At 35.8% G+C, this 18,310-nt stretch overlaps 1 protein-coding gene and 1 pseudogene across 1 annotated transcript in view; both read right to left on the reverse strand.

Annotated features, from left to right (window-relative positions):
- LOC107559569 (GDNF family receptor alpha-4-like) overlaps positions 1-10,548 on the reverse strand; it is a 13,987-nt gene extending 3,439 nt beyond the window's left edge. The window contains exons 1-4 of the mRNA XM_016243453.1: positions 10,452-10,548; positions 4,948-5,254; positions 2,867-2,976; positions 2,004-2,138 (exon numbers count right to left, since the gene is read on the reverse strand). Coding sequence (XP_016098939.1) covers positions 2,004-2,138; positions 2,867-2,976; positions 4,948-5,254; positions 10,452-10,548 — 649 coding nt within the window. The remainder of the gene's footprint in view (positions 1-2,003; positions 2,139-2,866; positions 2,977-4,947; positions 5,255-10,451) is intronic.
- Positions 10,549-12,388: 1,840 nt separating this feature from the next.
- The window catches only part of LOC107559570 (GDNF family receptor alpha-4 pseudogene), a 48,244-nt pseudogene continuing 42,322 nt past the window's right edge, over positions 12,389-18,310 (reverse strand).

The following is an 18,310-nucleotide window of genomic DNA, read 5'->3' on the forward strand; positions in this document are numbered from 1 at the left end:
TGCAAATCTGCATGTGATGTTTGAATGCATACAGTGTTTAAGATTAATTTCTGAATTTAAAGTTTTAGAAACTTTTGACTATGATAAATGGAGATGCACCAATACAAAATGTCTCCGCCGATAGCGATAGCCGATTATTCAGAATGACATCTGCTGATATCGGTAGTTTAGCTTCATTAAGGAAAATAAATCTCTCCCAACTAATGCTTTAAACTAAACAGGGAATCTTCTCATTTGGTACATAATATTAGAAGTTAAAATGAGCAACAAATCTATTATATTCAATGCTATTTATTTTCAGATATAATAATCACACTCAAATAAAAAAAATAAACATTTGTATACAACTCAATTGCACATAAGTTAGTTTTCATAAAAACTGGACGGGTTTGTTCAAACATGCATATATAATTATCAGTAAATAAAGCCCCTCTAGTGTTTTTTATAACTAACTAATGAACTGTGAACACTGGATAACTTTCCGGAGGTTAATGCAACTTTAAGTGGCATATTTGTTCACAAGGTGTTTTATTTGATGTCTTTCTTTTGGTTAAAATGCTGATTGAGTGCTTATTTGAGACATGATACATTTCGGCAAGTTGTATATTTCACCACCTTCTGATGTTCATTCATGGTTTTTTTCATACAATAACTTGTATTTAAAGTAGAAAAGACTGAAGCTGCTACAGCCATCTGTCGCGCCAAATTTAAGAGCATTTTTTGTTTGAATTTTGTGATAAAATGTAAAGGACTTGAAAGCTGAGACTTTGTTTCTTGTCAGATGTAAAAAGGCACAACGTTTTCAGAGATTATAAGATGGAAGGGGTGCTACAAATAATGTTTGGTGGAGGGAAAAACGTGGATCTGGCAACCCTGGTTTGAACTACAGGTGGTTCATAGCAAGGGCGTAGGTTTGATTTTAACATTGGTTGGGAAATAACAGCAGACAACACCCCCAAAACCATCCACCAACTACCTCAACATTTTCGCATTTATCACAGACGTTTGACCATAGTTTCATGTCATCTAAAGTCTTTATTTATAGCTATGGTAGCCAACATATTAATAATCCATAAAGAGGGCTTTTTATGTTAGCATATATATCAGATAATAATACACCATTTTGATTATGTAAAACCAACAACATTACAGCAGCATCAGAGCGCTGGGTGTCTTAATTACGCTGTACGTCATTTTATTTTAATATTAAAAATGAATTGGACCACCCGTGAACTCACCCGTGACCCTACTGTTGCTATAGTAACGAACACAACTTCACCTGCATCTGATTGACAGATAAACCCAACATTTCAGTGTTGTTGTTTTTTTTAAATTTGTGGATATTTCAGCAAATGGTTTGCTTTGTACATTCAGTTCAACAACAAAGTTAAAGAGGGTAAACTTTATTATTCAGCTGAACTGTGCTTTAAACACTTCTGCTATTTTATATGTTCTTACTCCGCACATGTATTAAACGTACGTCCTTGAAAGCTAAATTTCAACAACAGTGGTTACATATGCATAAATATAATTGTTTGATCAAAATTATTGCTAGGGACAATTTAGTAGTCACTGGATATTGGTAGGGACAAGTCACAACATCCCTACTAAACTCTACACCCTTGGTTCATAGGGTTGAATAGAACCCGTGTTAACAGAGCTGAATTAATGACAGCCCTAAATTCAGCACAAGAAACATTTGACAGGAAATAATCGGCCTTGATCATCGGTTGTTTTTAAACAATTGGCCGATACATCGGTGCATCTCTAATGATAAATCAGTTGCATCTCATTAGGGTTTAAACCAGAGCGTGCGATTCTGCTCTGACATTACAATGTTGACTAACAATAACCATAGAGTCCTTCTGCCAGACTACACACGCAATGTCCTTTCACATATCATTTTAAATGTAATTCTGTAACCTATTACATTTCCAAAGTAACCTTCCCAGCATTTATGACGTCTGACTCAGATGATGTACAGTACAGGAGCTTTGACTCACTGAGACAGGGGTTGTCGGTGAAATAGTTCAGGAACTCAGTGCACTGATCTCTCAGATTCCCGCTGGCTGAACACGAGCACCAGGGAGACACGCTGGATGTGGAGTTGTCCACGTAGTTTGGGGTGATTGGACTGCCTGCGATACCAAGGTGTGTAGACATTTCCCATAAGAAGATCAATACACAAAATTACACTGAAATACTGCATAACAGATATATGGATTCCTTTAATCCAAATGTATAAATACATAAGACTCTTTTACAGACTTGACTTATGACCTATGAATATCCTCCCTCTATATGTAGCTGTAATTACTTTTTACTCATAATTATACATTTAGAAAACTATTACATATATAATTTATTTTTTCTGTATTTTTGATCAAATGAATGCGGCCTTGGTAAGCAGAAGAGACAGCTTTTAAGAAAAAAACTTAATTCCAAACATTTGTATTTGGAAAATTTAATTTCCTTTCCTGCCAGAAAGTTTTGTTTAAAAAAGAGATTTATTTAAAAGGGATTCTGTTTGCTCAATATATAGCAAATGAGCATGAAGCAGAACTAAACAAACAAAAAGGCTCTATGTAACAGAAAGCCTCGTAAAAAAATATTGCTTTCAATCTGTTTTATTGGGAAGTGAAATCAATCTCTCCATGACTTTAAAAGTGCCTGGGTAGTTTTATAGTCTCTCATCACAGACACACAGGTGTCCCTGTGTTTCTTTGAGCAAGGGAATAACCAAGGTATCACTCTCCAAACCAATTACATCAGCCTCGCTCCTGTTTTAATGGCCAGCCACAATCATGCATGCAATTCCTTTTCCAGTTTGCAGAACAATTGTCTAAAGCAGCTTTAAACCACTCACCTATCAGTCCAGTGTAAGCAATAAGACATGCGGCGTAGTTTCCCTGTTTGCAGCCGGTGGCAGACTGCTCTTCAGGCTGGCAGTCGTACTGAAACTGGGCCAAACGGGACCTGCAGAACAAACACAGCCGTATATGCATGGACAGCAGCCAAGCAAACAGAAGCGTCCTAATAAGTGTGTCGGCAGTACTGACATAATCATGAAGTACGATCACCGACGTCTAAATCTGCTTCTCAACTGGTTTTGCTTCATGATACATTTCAGATTACATTGGACATCAAATAGCAGCTCAACACGAACAAAAATGTTTCACATACACAAGTAAACCAAATGTCTTTTAACTCTTTCCCTGTCAGTGTCTTTAAAAAAAAGGTTGTCAGCTACCACCAGCATTTTTCGTAATTGTCACAAAACTTTCATTGCCCCCAGAATATTTTGTTGTGTGAATAAATTAATGTCAAAAAACGCCTATATTTAAAAAAAATGAAGAAAAAAAACGTTTAGCATCATGCATTCTTTTTTTAATCAAAACTTGAATGTGGGCAAGTTTCATTTAAAAAAACAAAACAAAACAAAAAGGAACATTTTGAACAAAAATCTAAGAAAATCATGTTTTTGTCAAAGACTACATCCGGATCAGATTCAGAACGATGATCAAAACACAGCGGGAGCAGATTGGTTCCATTAATACATTCACTAATGTTAGGAAGTTTTGATTTATATGCTGTTTAATGTTTGATAATCGCGTTATTTTATATATGTATCTACTTAATCACTTGTTTCTGCTTCTTCTTCGCCGTGTTTTGATCAAGACATTCAATACTTTTCCAGAAGATGTGTAATAGCGCCTACTACCAAACACCAGTGAAAACACGGCAGTGTTGCCAAGTCCTCCAGAAAGTGACTGGGCTAGTTTTAGCTGTGATTGGGCTAGTTTTGAGTACCAATTTGGGCTGGTTTTGGTAGACCTGGCAACCCTGAAACACGGAGAGCAGGAAAACTACGTCAATGGCGGCGAAGCATTGTCTCATAAATGGGGAAAGAGTTAATATTATCAATAAGGGAAGAATTTATACTCACTTTTAGTTTAAAAGCAGTCCCTTTATATTTTTATTGTTAAATCATAATCCATTAAGCAGTTAGCAATGTTTCTTTCTCTATTGTCTGTGACGCTACCAGAATAGACCATGCTGTTTTAAATGCCAACATCCTGACAACGTCTTTGATCAATAGTCATCATCATAATCATAGCATGCTGCTTTTCTTGACGTCATTCACTAAGGCACCCGAGTCCGTTAATCACCCACTGGAAGTAAAGAATGCTACCTTACATGCAAATATTTTTTTTTCATAGCAGTTGCAGTTAGCTCCCATCTTTAATACCAATTAATCATCAACAGATGGTTTTCTCTTGGTTAATTATAGCGATAGACTGAACAGCAATGCTGTATATACTATCTGAGGATCCAGAATATTAGTTATGATCAAGTTAGGTCTGAAACTGACCTCATCTAACCTGCACTGCTCAATATTTAATGCACAATCTGTGAGGTTTAATCTGGACCAGTCTGACTTCTCAAACATCTCAGGGTCTCACAGGTTTAATTTGTCTGTCCAATGCCCATTTATACAGACATGGATTACGAATGTGAAGAAAAGCTCTTTTCTTATCAGCAGTAATGCGTGCATACTCTATTTTCTCCAGACAGCTATAGAAAAGCCAAGGCTTTCTTTACCCAGAGAAAAGAGTGCATGCAAGGTGAGTTGTTAAATCTCGCTGCCCACTCTTAAAAATAAAGGTGCTTCAAAAGGTTCTTCAAGCGATGCCATAGAAGAACCATTTTTGGTTCCACAAAGAACCATTCAGTCAAAGGTTCTTTAAAGAACCACCTCTTTCTTACCTTTTTATAATCTGAAGAACCTTCTTTCGCCCCAAAGAACCTTTTGTGAAACAGAAAGGTTCTTCAGATGTTAAAGGTTCTTTATGGAACCATTTAGACAAAAAGGTTCTTCTATGGTATCGTGAAGCACCTTTATTTTTAAGAGTGTAGTACGTGGCTGGCCGAGTCTCTGAAACTGACCTGCAAACATAGTCTGCTTTACAGATCCTCATCTGGGAAAGGCAGCTGGGTTTATCTTCTCCCTCATAGGAGCAGCTGGGCACGATGGTCTGTCGCCGTCTCTCTGAACAGGCCATGTCGCTGCAAGGGCAGAACAGCAGCTCGTGGGTGTACTCCGGAGGCACGCGGTCGAAGAACCGCCGCAAGGCCTTGTTGCACCTCGATCGGTTACACAAACCCGACTTGGTGGAGGGCTTGATGCATGTTGACACGTACTCGGTGCGCAGTTTCTGGCACACATCGTCGACGTTGTAAATGCTAATGAGCTCTGCTCACCCGCCCCTTTCTTTTGTGGAAGAGCAAAGGCGATTTGCAAATAATCATAAAAAATATATAAAGTGTCAGACTGACTTCTTCTGGAGGAGCAGCTGGATCACGAACACGGGGTACTGATCTATCCTTGAGATTTAACTTCTTAACAAAGCCTGCCTTGATTTGTCCCTCATTCAGAAAGCAGTCTGGAGCAATTAAGCAATTATTTGCGCAGATAAACTAATTTAGTTGTATTCAGTGGCGCATTACCATTAAAAACAAAACTAATGCACTGCGTCCTCAGTGGCTCTGATGTCGGGAGAAAATTAAGATTCTTATGTTCTTCTACATCACAAAACTACAAAACACCTGCATTGCTTACAAGACATTGTCGCTACAGCTGCTGGAGCGTGGAGAAAATTATGTACTTCGTACAACTGGCTGAGGGCGAAAACGTGCTAATATTGGACAGTACATCAGCGGTTGTGGGCGGGGCCTCCTACTGCTCAGAAAATCAAAACGGCTTAATAATTGAGACGGTTTAGGATTTTGGGGGATTAAAAAAAAAGGAGTGAATAGATTTTTTTCATTGTAGGGTGTTTGTGTCCACACACTGCTAAGATACATATGTAAACACCATGTAAAAGTGAATTTTGCATCCAATGTCTACTTTAAAATTGAAATATAATCTTAATTCAAATGATGAAGGATTTTGAAAGTGTGACAGTAATCAGTGTTGAGTACTACTGTAAGGGTTACCCTGCCTGGTTTACATGTTTGAAAATGATAAACGGTTGAAAAAATTAGAAAAGTAATCAAATGTAATCATCTACATTACTTTTATAAAGTAATTGAAAAGTTACACTACTTATTGCATTTTAAGTAGGGTAACTTGTAATCTGTAACCTATTACATTTCCAAAGTAACCTTCCCAACACTGGTTAAGACAGTGTCAAGAACAAGTCTGACCAACTAGCAGTTAGCCAAGGGGTAATCAGTCTTATTTTTTTTGGATTCAACTTAGAGGAATCTAAGTTTTTATGTAACCGAATGTAAAAAATGTTGACCAGTCTTAAAGAAAAAAATAGATGATTAACTTTTAAGACCAGTCTAAACCTTTTATGCAACCTGCCCCAGATCTCTTCCGCGTCTTATTTCACTTGAATGGTCATATACACACACAATTATGTCAAAAAGCCAGTCGTGTGGAGCATTCACGTACACAGTCGGTTATGTGTTAAATAAACAAACATTTGTGTGAAAATCAGATGTGTTTCAGTATATTGGATCCGTGCAGTCGGTCTTAAAGCGACAGCAGCCTAATTTACCTGCTGCTGTCTGTCATTAATGTTAATCAAACAACAAAAGAGAGAGAAAATCCCTCACTGCTCTTGACTGAATCACTTTTAGATCTTTAATAAGAATACTTTCATACAGTGAAGACTATGCAGTGTTTTAGTTAAACACTTGATTATTCAATTTTCTTACTACCTGTTAAATAGACCTACTGTATCTGAAAATCGTAAGTATATTCAATATATATTTTTGTTTTATTGTGTTTGTAATTTGCTTCTTTGTTCTTATTTTTAATAACAAATATAAAATAAAACTAGCTATATCGTTATCATGAAATACCATTAAATAAGATTTTGGTCATATCGCCCAGCCCACACTGTATAAAAGGTCCTAGATCGCAACTTTGAGAACTCACAATTTTCAAAACCGTTTTATGGAGATTTGTCTACTGTAAGTTTTTTCAGATATCAAGAAGAATCACCAAGGACTTTGGTTTAAGATAAAAAATCTTCTTTACTTTTCTACTGAAGAAAAAAAAGTCACCTACGTCTTAGATGGCATGAGAGTGAGTCAATTAAAAGCAAAGCACAACACACACCACGAGAATGAAAAAAGAATGGGGAACTGCACATTTTCACACACTCATGTCCATCATGACATTTTGACAGCAAATTTAAGTTCACCACCCTACAGCACAGCAGAGATGAGTGCCTTTTTCTATACACGAGGTGTTGTTGGACTGATGACGGAGAGGAGGACATGGTGAAAGAGTCAGAAAGGTGAGAAACGACATTTAAATGAGAAGTGAAGAACATGGGCCGACAGCCAATCTCTGTGATGCTTTTTGATGTTCAGACACAACATAACAGATTTGAGCTGGACACATCACAACTTCAGACTTTGAGAGGTGTTGTTGGACTGATGACGGAGAGGAGGACATGGTGAAAGAGTCAGAAAGGTGAGAAACGACACATTTAAATGAGAAGTGAAGAACATGGGCCGACAGCCAATCTCTGTGATGCTTTTTGATGTTCAGACACAACATAACAGATTTGAGCTGGACACATCACAACTTCAGACTTTGTTGGTTCTTTGCGGCTCCTTATGCTGTTCTTATCAAGACCAGTTTTGGCTGAACCGGATTCTTGTGTTGCTAAATGGCTCTTTGCAGATTTAAAAGTTCTTCATGTTACATTACAGGTTCTTCTGAGGAGTGTTTTGATTTTGGGGTTTTGTGAAGCACCAGTTTGATAGTTATAAAAAACTAAAGAACAATATGCTCTTTGTGATTTTTAAAGATGGCATTAGGCCAGTGTTATTTTAGTGTCATTTAGTAGTGATGTTACGTTCAACACCGAAGCTTCGAAGCTTGTTCGAAGATCAAAACATTTCACATTGAAGCATTGTATCGGAGCTTGATTCGTTTTGAGAAAAGCGCGTGATCTATGACGTCCAAAGCTTCATTCGTCTGAAAACCACGTGACTGCTTCAGTATCTGGTTCAAATGAAGCGAACCTCAGCGCCGGTTCTTTTACATTATAATGTGTTAGCATTGTTTTTTTTATTTTATTTTGAAACTTAATTTATATATTGAGCTCAAATGAACTTTGGCCATTAAATATCAGTCTAAGGACTGAGGCAAGAGTTAAAATAAACAGATCATAGATTTAAATTATGAATTTGTTTTTTATTTATTTTACTTAGTTTAGTGCCAGTACACAGACACAAATGAATGACTTTGACAATAACATTATTTATATAAAATATAATAAACCAAATAATCAGTTGTATTTATTTTTATGACCACAGCATTAACTGTTTTAAAAAGCTTCGAGTAACGAACCTTTTTCCGATACAATTGTGATGAAAGCTTCACTGGTTCAGAACGCTTCACTTCGCCATCACTATCATTTAGAGCTTTTATTTTTATATTGGTTTAAATTAATAAACGTAATTCTCATAAATAATAAAATGTATTTATTATTATTATTTGTCACACCTACTGCTGCAAGGATGATGAAGGCACGATGAAGATAAAAGAAACAAATCCTTTTAAAAGCTAATCCACAAAAATAAGTAGTTCTCACACACAGGGTAACATCAAAAAATACCAGACCCCATAAGGAACAGAACGGGGAATTCTTATACTAACCTAAACGAGGGAACTAATGAAACGATTAACAGAACACAGGTGAACTGAATGAACTAATCAAAGGAGAGACAGGAACTAGGTCAATGGAAATAAAACTAAACAAGAGAACAGAAAATGAAAGAAACACAAGTCCATAATGTGATATTATTATTTAAGTTTTAGCAATTTTAGTTTTAATTTTTCTATTTAGTTTTAACTTATTTTATTTTTAGTAATTTAAGCATTTCAACATCAACTTATTTCAGTTAGTTCATCTAATATGTATATCTTATTTCAGCTTTATTTCAATAAATGAAAAGACAAAATATGATTTTGAGAATTAATTTGTAACAGTAAGTTTTGAGAATAAAATGTTTTAAAATGTTTTGAAAGAGTCTAAATTACGACAATAAAGTAGTGTTAGGATGCAATGCATTTATTCTCATATTTGTCATTATGACTGGTAATACTAAGACTTTTTCTCTAAACATTTCTACTTTGATGATATGTCTTGATTTTGAAAGCTTTTTGATGTAATGCTTGTCATGTTACAACAAGATCTTTTTTGTTTCTTGCAATCTTTTTTTTTCTTGCAATCGTTATTTTTTATTATTGTTGGGATGATTTGGTCACCTTTGCACATGTGGAAAGAGCAATGCGGGAGTAATGTGACTGGAGGTTCAGATAACTCACACGGGAAGACTAGTTTGAGTCACAAATCATTAACACCAAAGGAAATGCCTCATGATGTGAAAGGAAGTCAGGAATGAAAATGAGATGGAACAAATGAAACCGAATGCTGTGGAAACATCTTCCAAAGAAATAATTTTAGCATTCCGATCAACATCATCAAACTGAATGGCCTGCATCGTGATGGTAATACAAAAGCACAGTAAATAACTAAGGCTAAGGTCAGAAAAACCTGAGGAAAATGAAAAAGCAGCATCAAAATCTCTCTCCCTATTTCATTAAGATTAATCATTCACCTAAGAGCTTTGTTGATTCTTACAGAGCTGATGAAAATCCAGTCCAGACACAAAGTTTCAACAAACAAACTGAGAATCTATGACTAATTTCCATGGGACAGCCGAACAAAAACAAGCGTAGAACTAAAGGAGATGGCAGTGAAAACAAGTTCCAGAGCAAAGCTAATACACAGCGACTGAGACTCTCCCACACTGGAGACACATTTACACATTTGCGATGCTAATAAGATGTCAGATGTTGTAAACTTAACCACTGATTTCTAGTCGTGTCCTCTTTTAGAAGACCAAACAAAGTAGTTTCGCTTTCACAACGAAACACACAGCGTCTTCACGACATGGCGGCAGCAACAATACTACAGCGAGAATAAAAGTTACACCTTCTTTCTTTGCGTGAAGTGAGGTAGACATGTGGGGGCGTGTTAGAACGAGGTGTTTTAGGTAGGTGTGGTTGACTCTTAACTTTTATAAAGAATATCTCTTTGGATTTGAGACTTTAGTCTTTGCAACTTTACAGCTCTTCTTTATGCACCAAGAGCTTGTAACACTCCAAAGAGAAAGGAACAATTTAAATCACATCATATGACCCCTTTAAATAAAGACTAGTCAGTCACAATACAAAGAGGCTCTAGATAAAGACACATTGACTGCAATTACATTCATTTTCTTCCTTTACATGTGTCAACACATTCTTACAAGAAACTTTATTAATTAAAAAGCATTTTCATATTTGATTGTGTCTTTGTTTATCATTATTTTGAAAGGTCGTAGGTCACCATATTGTATGAAATGGATCATCTTACCTGCAGTGATGGAGGCCAGACGGACAAAGTCATAGCCTTTCTCTATCGCTTCGTATGGATAGTTCTCTACCAGGTTAAGCCCTGCGAGAACAAACATCTTGTTTCAGAAATTGCATCGTATATGAAATGTTTTATACAGAACAACATATTTTAAGGGACCACATGGAGTCGTGCGATACTAAAGGTGTTTTTTTACAAAAACTGTCAAATACTGTAAAACATATAACTGTAAAATGTGAAGACAGTAAATACTTACAAATTGTAGTCCGATACTGATTCGAAATTACATGACAAAAATTCTAGTCAGTAACATAATTCATTACATTACACATTTTAGGTAATGTAATTGGACTACTTTTTGATTACTTTTAGATTACTTTTGACCAAACTCATTTATCACATTGATTTAAATATAATATTGTACCATATTTATATAAAAATTTAAAGAGAAAGAAAATATATTCAATTTGCTGTTATTAATAACATGAAGTGCATTAAACATTACATTACGACAAGGTTTCCCAAACTAGAGTTTTGTTAAAGAATTAATTTTTTTAATTAATTAAAATCTAATAAATTAAACCATGAAAATTTTAAATTACATTTAAAAAATGCTATCATTAAAATAAACACTTACTAAAAAATATTAAATATTTTATTTTAAAAATATTTTAAGTAAATATATTAGGTGAAAGAGGTTGCGTTGACAAAAAAAAATTGGGGAATCCCTGTTACATGTAAATTAGAAATAATGTGAATTTGTGCATTTTAAAGTGTTTGTAATTTAATGTAACTTTGATATAAAATCATGTAACCAATAAAAAAGTAACAAGTACTGTAGTCTGATTATGGGTATTTTAAAATGTAATATAATCTTAATTTTTGGAATCTGATTACATAATCCAGATTACATGTAATCAGTTACTATCTAGCACTGCTCACATTATACCACTGCTTTGACACCCATTCAAAAGTACCTAGTTTTCTGACAAAACTAAAACTTTCTGTAAGCAACATGTACATTTCAAATATTTAGTTACAGATGTTTTGCCGGTGTCTGATTTTATAAAGGGCCCTTAAAAGTGTGAAATGGGCTTATATTTTTCCATCTACAGAGCAGAGAGATTTCACTGCGAGCCAGACGTGGCAAGAAACGCATCAAGAAAACCAAGCAACCGGCAAAATGTCCTGCTGCGGTTGGTTAGGACATCAACTTCGATTAAATTTGAAAGAGACTTTAACATTTAACGCTTTACTGCGTTGCGCCTGGCTATAGGACACGCTGTTACATGAACGTTTTTCCATCCTGTCGTTGACACCTTTGGACTGCATTACAGCTGCATAACAGCACAGTTCACTCTTCATGAGAGCAGGTCAAGTTACTGAATGCCGAATATGAGTTTGTGGGCAGCCATAAATCATATGTTAATGTCTTCATGCTTGTGACGTCAATGCCATGAGAATTTCTGAATTACATGTTTTTACAGCTTTGTTTCAATAAAAGGAAGTTTTGTGATATACATATATATATATATAGCTATTTCAAATGAACGCTGTTCTTTTGAACTTTCTACACTTCAAAGAATCCTGAATAAAAATAAATAAATAAATGTGTCACCGTTTCCACTTTCAACACTGATAATAATCAGAAATGTTCAGCGAATCAGCATATCAGAATGATTTCTGAAGATCATGTGACACTGAAGACTGGAGTAATGATGCTGAAAATACAGCTGCGCATCACAGAAATACATTACAGTTTAAAATATATTAAAATAGAAAACAGCAATTTTAAATAGTAAAAATATTTCAGAATATTACTGTTTTTACTGTTTTTTTAATCAAATAAATGCAGCCTTGGTGAGCAGAAGAGACGTCTATTTATAGTATATCTGTATATATCTTTTTATAGAGACGTATAGTAATATATTATCATGTTACTCGCCATGCATGCCAGACTGGTGGAGACTCCAGTATATGCTGAGACAGTTTTTCTCTCTCTTCATGCCTCGTCTGCATTGGCAGCCGTGCAGAGGGCTGGACAGCAGGGCAGAGACGGCATTTGCGCACTGACTGCGGGCTCCAGGGCCGAGTTTCATGCTGCCGTTACCGGCGACGCACTGGCGCAGGGTCCGGAGACGCGGGCTGCAGGTCTCATCACTGGAACAGGTGTCTCCTGCTATGAGACAGTCTCTGCCCGCAGAAAGCAATACCTGCAGAGCTGAAGGCAATAAAGAAGGGATTTTTGTCAAATTCACCATCAAAGCTTTGCCAGATGTGGTTTACTAGAGCTGTGTAGTGTATTTTATTGATATCACTTGGGAAGCAAACAACCAACACAGCAATATCCATCTTCTCAGCATCAGAAACAGTGGCCATCAGACACAAACGTCTCCATTTCCATGCAATGCGGCTATCAAATAACCATCAGGTTTCACAGGCTACCCTCAAACACCTGCACTTCATTAGATACAATCACATCCCATCTGCCGTTCAAATGTAATTACTCACTTTCACTAACTACTGCCTGCTGATCCAGGTCTTGTCTGTTACCGTATTCTGTGTGTTGTTTTTGCAACATACACTCTTCATAAATTGCATTTACAGTAGCTGAATTCTGTGGATTTACTGTATTTATGGTATATATTGAGTTACTGACTTTGCTTACACAGGGTATAACAGCTTAATATTTGCACCCCCTGCTGACCTGAGCTTATGCAGTTTTTGAGTAAACATTGCCAAAATGATCCACAAATAATACTTTTAACACTTGCAAACTAAGGTGAATAAGTTCAGATCAATGAGGCCTATGACCAATCCATTTAAAAAAAGAAATACAAAACCTGTGCTAATTTAAATAAAACAAGTTGCAAAGATTGAATCCAATATTTGGTGATTATATAGCATAATGGGAGATTTGTAAAAGGTTGGGCTTTTTTAACCTGGATTTTTAGCACAGCATAAGGGTTAAATGTGCATGTACACGAAGTACATGTATTTGATATAACTTGACGCGTAATTATTTTTATTGCAGAAAAGTTGGGAAAACGGCTGACAAACTTGTGATGATGATAATCCCCCCCCCCCCCCCCCCCCGTAACATCAAAAATGACTGTCCTACAAAAATTGCTTATAAATTTCTCATGATGTTATATTATTACCAAATCTTAGATTCAGATGGTGAAAACCGCTGACTTGGCAACACTGCTGACCTGAGCTTATGCAGTTTTTGAGTAAACATTGCCAAAATGATCCACAAATAATACTTTTAACACTTGCAAACTAAGGTGAATAAGTTCAGATCAATGAGGCCTATGACCAATCCATTTAAAAAAAGAAATACAAAACCTGTGCTAATTTAAATAAAACAAGTTGCAAAGATTGAATCCAATATTTGGTGATTATATAGCATAATGGGAGATTTGTAAAAGGTTGGGCTTTTTTAACCTGGATTTTTAGCACAGCATAAGGGTTAAATGTGCATGTACACGAAGTACATGTATTTGATATAACTTGACGCGTAATTATTTTTATTGCAGAAAAGTTGGGAAAACGGCTGACAAACTTGTGATGATGATAATTAATATAAAAAATCTTTTGAACTATAATATTACTAAAATATGCAAGCCAATCGCAGACAACATATATTGCATAAGCATTTGCTTTTATTTCATATATCATACATTAACTGGTAAATTTAAATGACTTTAAAATGTGAGGTCAGTAACACGATAAGCTTCTAATCCTGGAGATGTAACTTGGCATTGCCTAGAGAGTCAGAATGAATGCATTTACATAATATAAGATGTGACATTCAGAGTCGTTTCCTGACAGATACATAAAATATACTACAGGTTGCAACACCATCTGTTAATCCACTGATTAAACTGCATGAGAAAAGGGCTCTGAACGAAATTCAAACAAAATGAGAAAAGAAAAAACATTATTTCAACATCTAACAGATTTATGCATGTGCTAGTGTTTTGAACTAATGACGATGTCAAATAAGAGGTAAAATCACAACCACATTTTTGGACCGAAACGCAGATTAATAGCTCACTGTTGAAATGCATCATTGCATGACTTTGACGCGGCTTTTCATCCATCGGTGTGCTTGTCGGTGATAGCCTGATGTTTTTCAGCCTCAGTCGGGAATAGCAGAACCTGTGGGCTGATATTTTGTACTCGAAAAACTCAAAGGCTTTCTGACAGATGCAACCATATGCAGACAGTTTTGTGGAGGCAGGGAAGGCGATGTATCATGACTACAGACATGAGAATAAATCAACATGACAGCGGGCAAAATGAGATGTTCTATATCTTATTGGAGCATTGTTCAACATTAGTGCCTGAGCTGGATTAGGGAGGGAATAGTCTGATTAAAAAAAGAAAAAAAAGAAAAGAAAACAGCCCAGCCACCATCTGATCAAACCAAACACAACCAGACAATTCATTATTTCAATTAAACAAGCCTCTCCTCTCCCTTCCACCAGACTAGGATGCATATTAACGAGGAACGCTGCTTTCTTAACTGTAGTTCCTGATGCATGTGTAATTTATTCCCTTTCTTTGTTTTTTTCGAGATTTACGTTAACGACTGGAAATCATGGCCATGAGGGAGACAGGTTTGAGCTAATTCATATGGGAGTGAGGTATAAAGCTTATTTGTTAAGCCCTGAACAACTGGCCCTCGAGACTGGCTTCTGTAATGTGTGATGATAATTTCTGCTCTAATGACTAGAACTGCACACCGTGATGAATGTCATATTTTTTCCTCATTACACAAAATCTGACACTCACAAAGATCATGTTTAGTATCTATAGTTACACAGCACAGTGCGTGTGAAGCTATATAAGGCTATATAATTGTTTACGGTTCTTAGACTTCAAATGACGCATCTGTAAAATCTACATTTTAGTTCATTAGAGTTAGTTGTTAAAATAACAACAGCAACTTTTATCTTGTCATGTGAAACTTGGGTCATATTTGGTCTTATTCCGATTATGTATAAGTCAAGTAAATGTTGTGATTACCATAATCTGAGTGAGCCCATATTGTGGTTAAAAGAAAAAAAATCTGAATAACCCCTGGCATATGGGTTTTGTAAAAAATGTCTTCTGAATATTAATTTATATTTATGCAAATATAAGTAGCTCTATGTGATACAAGCAGCTGTTAAAAATCAAGCAACAAAATAAAAAAAATTTTGGAGCAAGGACGAGACTAAATTAAAGGTGATTTTAACTAGGGTTGTCAATTTAGCATGTTTAACATAGCGAAATTAAGGAAAAATTAGCAAAAACATTCATGCAAATAAAATTCTGTAATAACAAGCTTAAAATTTAAAATAGAAACAAATAATGCAACTTAACAATTAATGTTCCCTTTAACCCTAAACAAGAAAGAATTTTCCACTGTGATAAATCATTTAATGTCAATTAACAAAGTCTGTAATAAAATTAAAACATTAAAAAACAGTAAAACTTAACACAAATTAACAAAACATGTTTCCTATAATGATAAATGATTTCACAAATACTGCTGTCAGCGCTGCTTTGATTTCATCTTAAAGGGACGGTTCACCCAAAAATGAAAATTCTGTCATCATTTGCTCACCCTCAAGTTGTTCCAAACCTGAATGAGTTTGTTTTCTTCTGCTGAACACAAAAGAAAATATTCTGAAGAGTTGATGGTAGCCATTGACTTCCATAGTATGGAAAAACTACTATGGAAGTCAATGTCTACCGTCAACTCTTTAGTTACCAACATTCTTCAAAATATCTTCTTTTGTGTCATAAACTCATACTTCCATAAACTCGGGAACATGTGGAGAAAATTATGACAGAACCGAACAGTATTTATATAATTTTTTACCTCTAATACAGCACTATGTCCAACTGTCTTTGGGCGCGCGCACGGCATCCGGTGCGTGAGGTGTGTACGCGCTCTGGTGTAGTTTACGTTAATGGGTGTGTTGATATCCAGCCGAAGAGCAATCAACCATAACTTCAGGCAAGCAGGCTCAGAAGTTGGGAATACGTGGAAAGTCACCACTCCCGAATGAGTTCGCATGAGAGAACGTAATGTTTTAGTTTTAAGTCAGTTTGAACAATCCGGATAAGCGCAAGTAAGTACAATTTTGATTAGCCGTCGTACCTACAATGTTTGTGCACTGTGTAAACAATGAGTGACATATACGTGCGAGAGATCACTTCCGGCGCTTGCGTAAACTACGGCAGAGCGCGTACACACCTCACGCACCGGATGCCGTGCGCGCGCTCAAGGCAATTGGACATAGTGGTGTATTAGAGGTAAAAAATGATATAAATACTGTTCAGTTTCTGGCACAAACCTATCGTTTCGTGTCTTAGGACATCAATGTGTCGTAACGAGCCGCAGGGTTTAATTTGGATTTGTCTGTGCATGTTTTTTTTACTCTCATAGATTTTGTTACTATTGCCATGCATTATACGACTGACAGACTGCAACGGTTGGACTTAAAAATCATAATATGTGTTCTACTGAAGAAACAAAGTCACCTACATATTGGATGCACTGGGGGTAAGCAGATAAACATCACATTTTCATTTTGGGGTGAACTATCCCTTTAACTCTGATCCCAAAACACTTACAGACCCTATATGACCAAATAAAGGGAAAAATCTATAAAAATGTTGTCTGAAGAAACTAATATGCAGCTATTATTGAATAAAAGGGTGTGTTTCACTCAATATATGTCCTTCACACTCTTGCAATCCTGCAGGCCGCACAATATTATCAATATGTTCTCTGTTTGAGTGCTTGTCAGGCGGGTTCCACTGAATGCCTATTCATGCAATCTCTTTTCAGATGCTCAGCTGGAAAGGCGAGAGAACAGAGATGTGTGAAGGTGAAAATGTAACGTTAGCTGCCATATCATAACATACAATCAAATCTAAAAATATTTGTTAGCTAATGTGACATTTTCTGAATGTTGCATTCATGAATCCTGAGGGCACTGAACGTTCCCTACTCAAGTTTGAATATGGGCAAGTGTGAATTGAGATCTGAGAGCTACGCCACAGGGCAAGGTTTTCAAAATACTAAAACCTTTGCTTTCATCACATGTCCTCAGGAGACTTGGAATGTAGTGCACACTAGTCATATAAACTACTTTTATGGTGCTTCTGTCTTTCTCAGAGTGAAAATTCTCTTCAAAACGAGCTGTTTGGTGTTTTACCTCTTCTAGGGTTTAACCAGGACCTTTTATAAAGCTGCGCAGCAATTCACACTAGCATTTTAGCACTGAAACAATATTCTTGAAAGGAACCAATGTCATATTAGTTTAAAAAAAATAAATAAAACCTACTGCTAATTAGTCAAAGTTTAATATCACTGCTGCCACAAAGCCTTCACGTATAACCAGTTCTGGGCAAATTGTAGTCCGTTACTGATTCCAAATTACATGACAAAAATTGTAGTTAGTAACGTAATCCATTACATTACACGTTTTAGGTTATATGATCCGATTATTTTTTGATTACTTTCAGATTACTTTTGACCTAACTCATTTATCACATTGATTTAAATACGATAATCTTGTACCATATTGATGTAAAAATACATATAAATTATTTATTGCTTTTGTGTGAATAATATGTACTCATGTAAACAATAAAAAAGTAATTGTAGTCTCATTACAACTATTTTAAAATGTAATGTAATCTAATTACAAGTACTTAATTTTTGTAATCTGATTACGTAATCAGTTACTGTCTATCCAGCACCACATGTAACTACAAAAACACAAACTCATTCTAAGATTAACAGTTAGGTACAGATACAGTGGGGCAAAAAAGTATTTAGTCAGCCACCAATT

This window comes from Sinocyclocheilus grahami, unplaced genomic scaffold (genome assembly GCF_001515645.1).
Source record: "Sinocyclocheilus grahami isolate Dianchi unplaced genomic scaffold, SAMN03320097.WGS_v1.1 scaffold692.1, whole genome shotgun sequence".
NCBI lineage: Eukaryota > Metazoa > Chordata > Actinopteri > Cypriniformes > Cyprinidae > Sinocyclocheilus > Sinocyclocheilus grahami.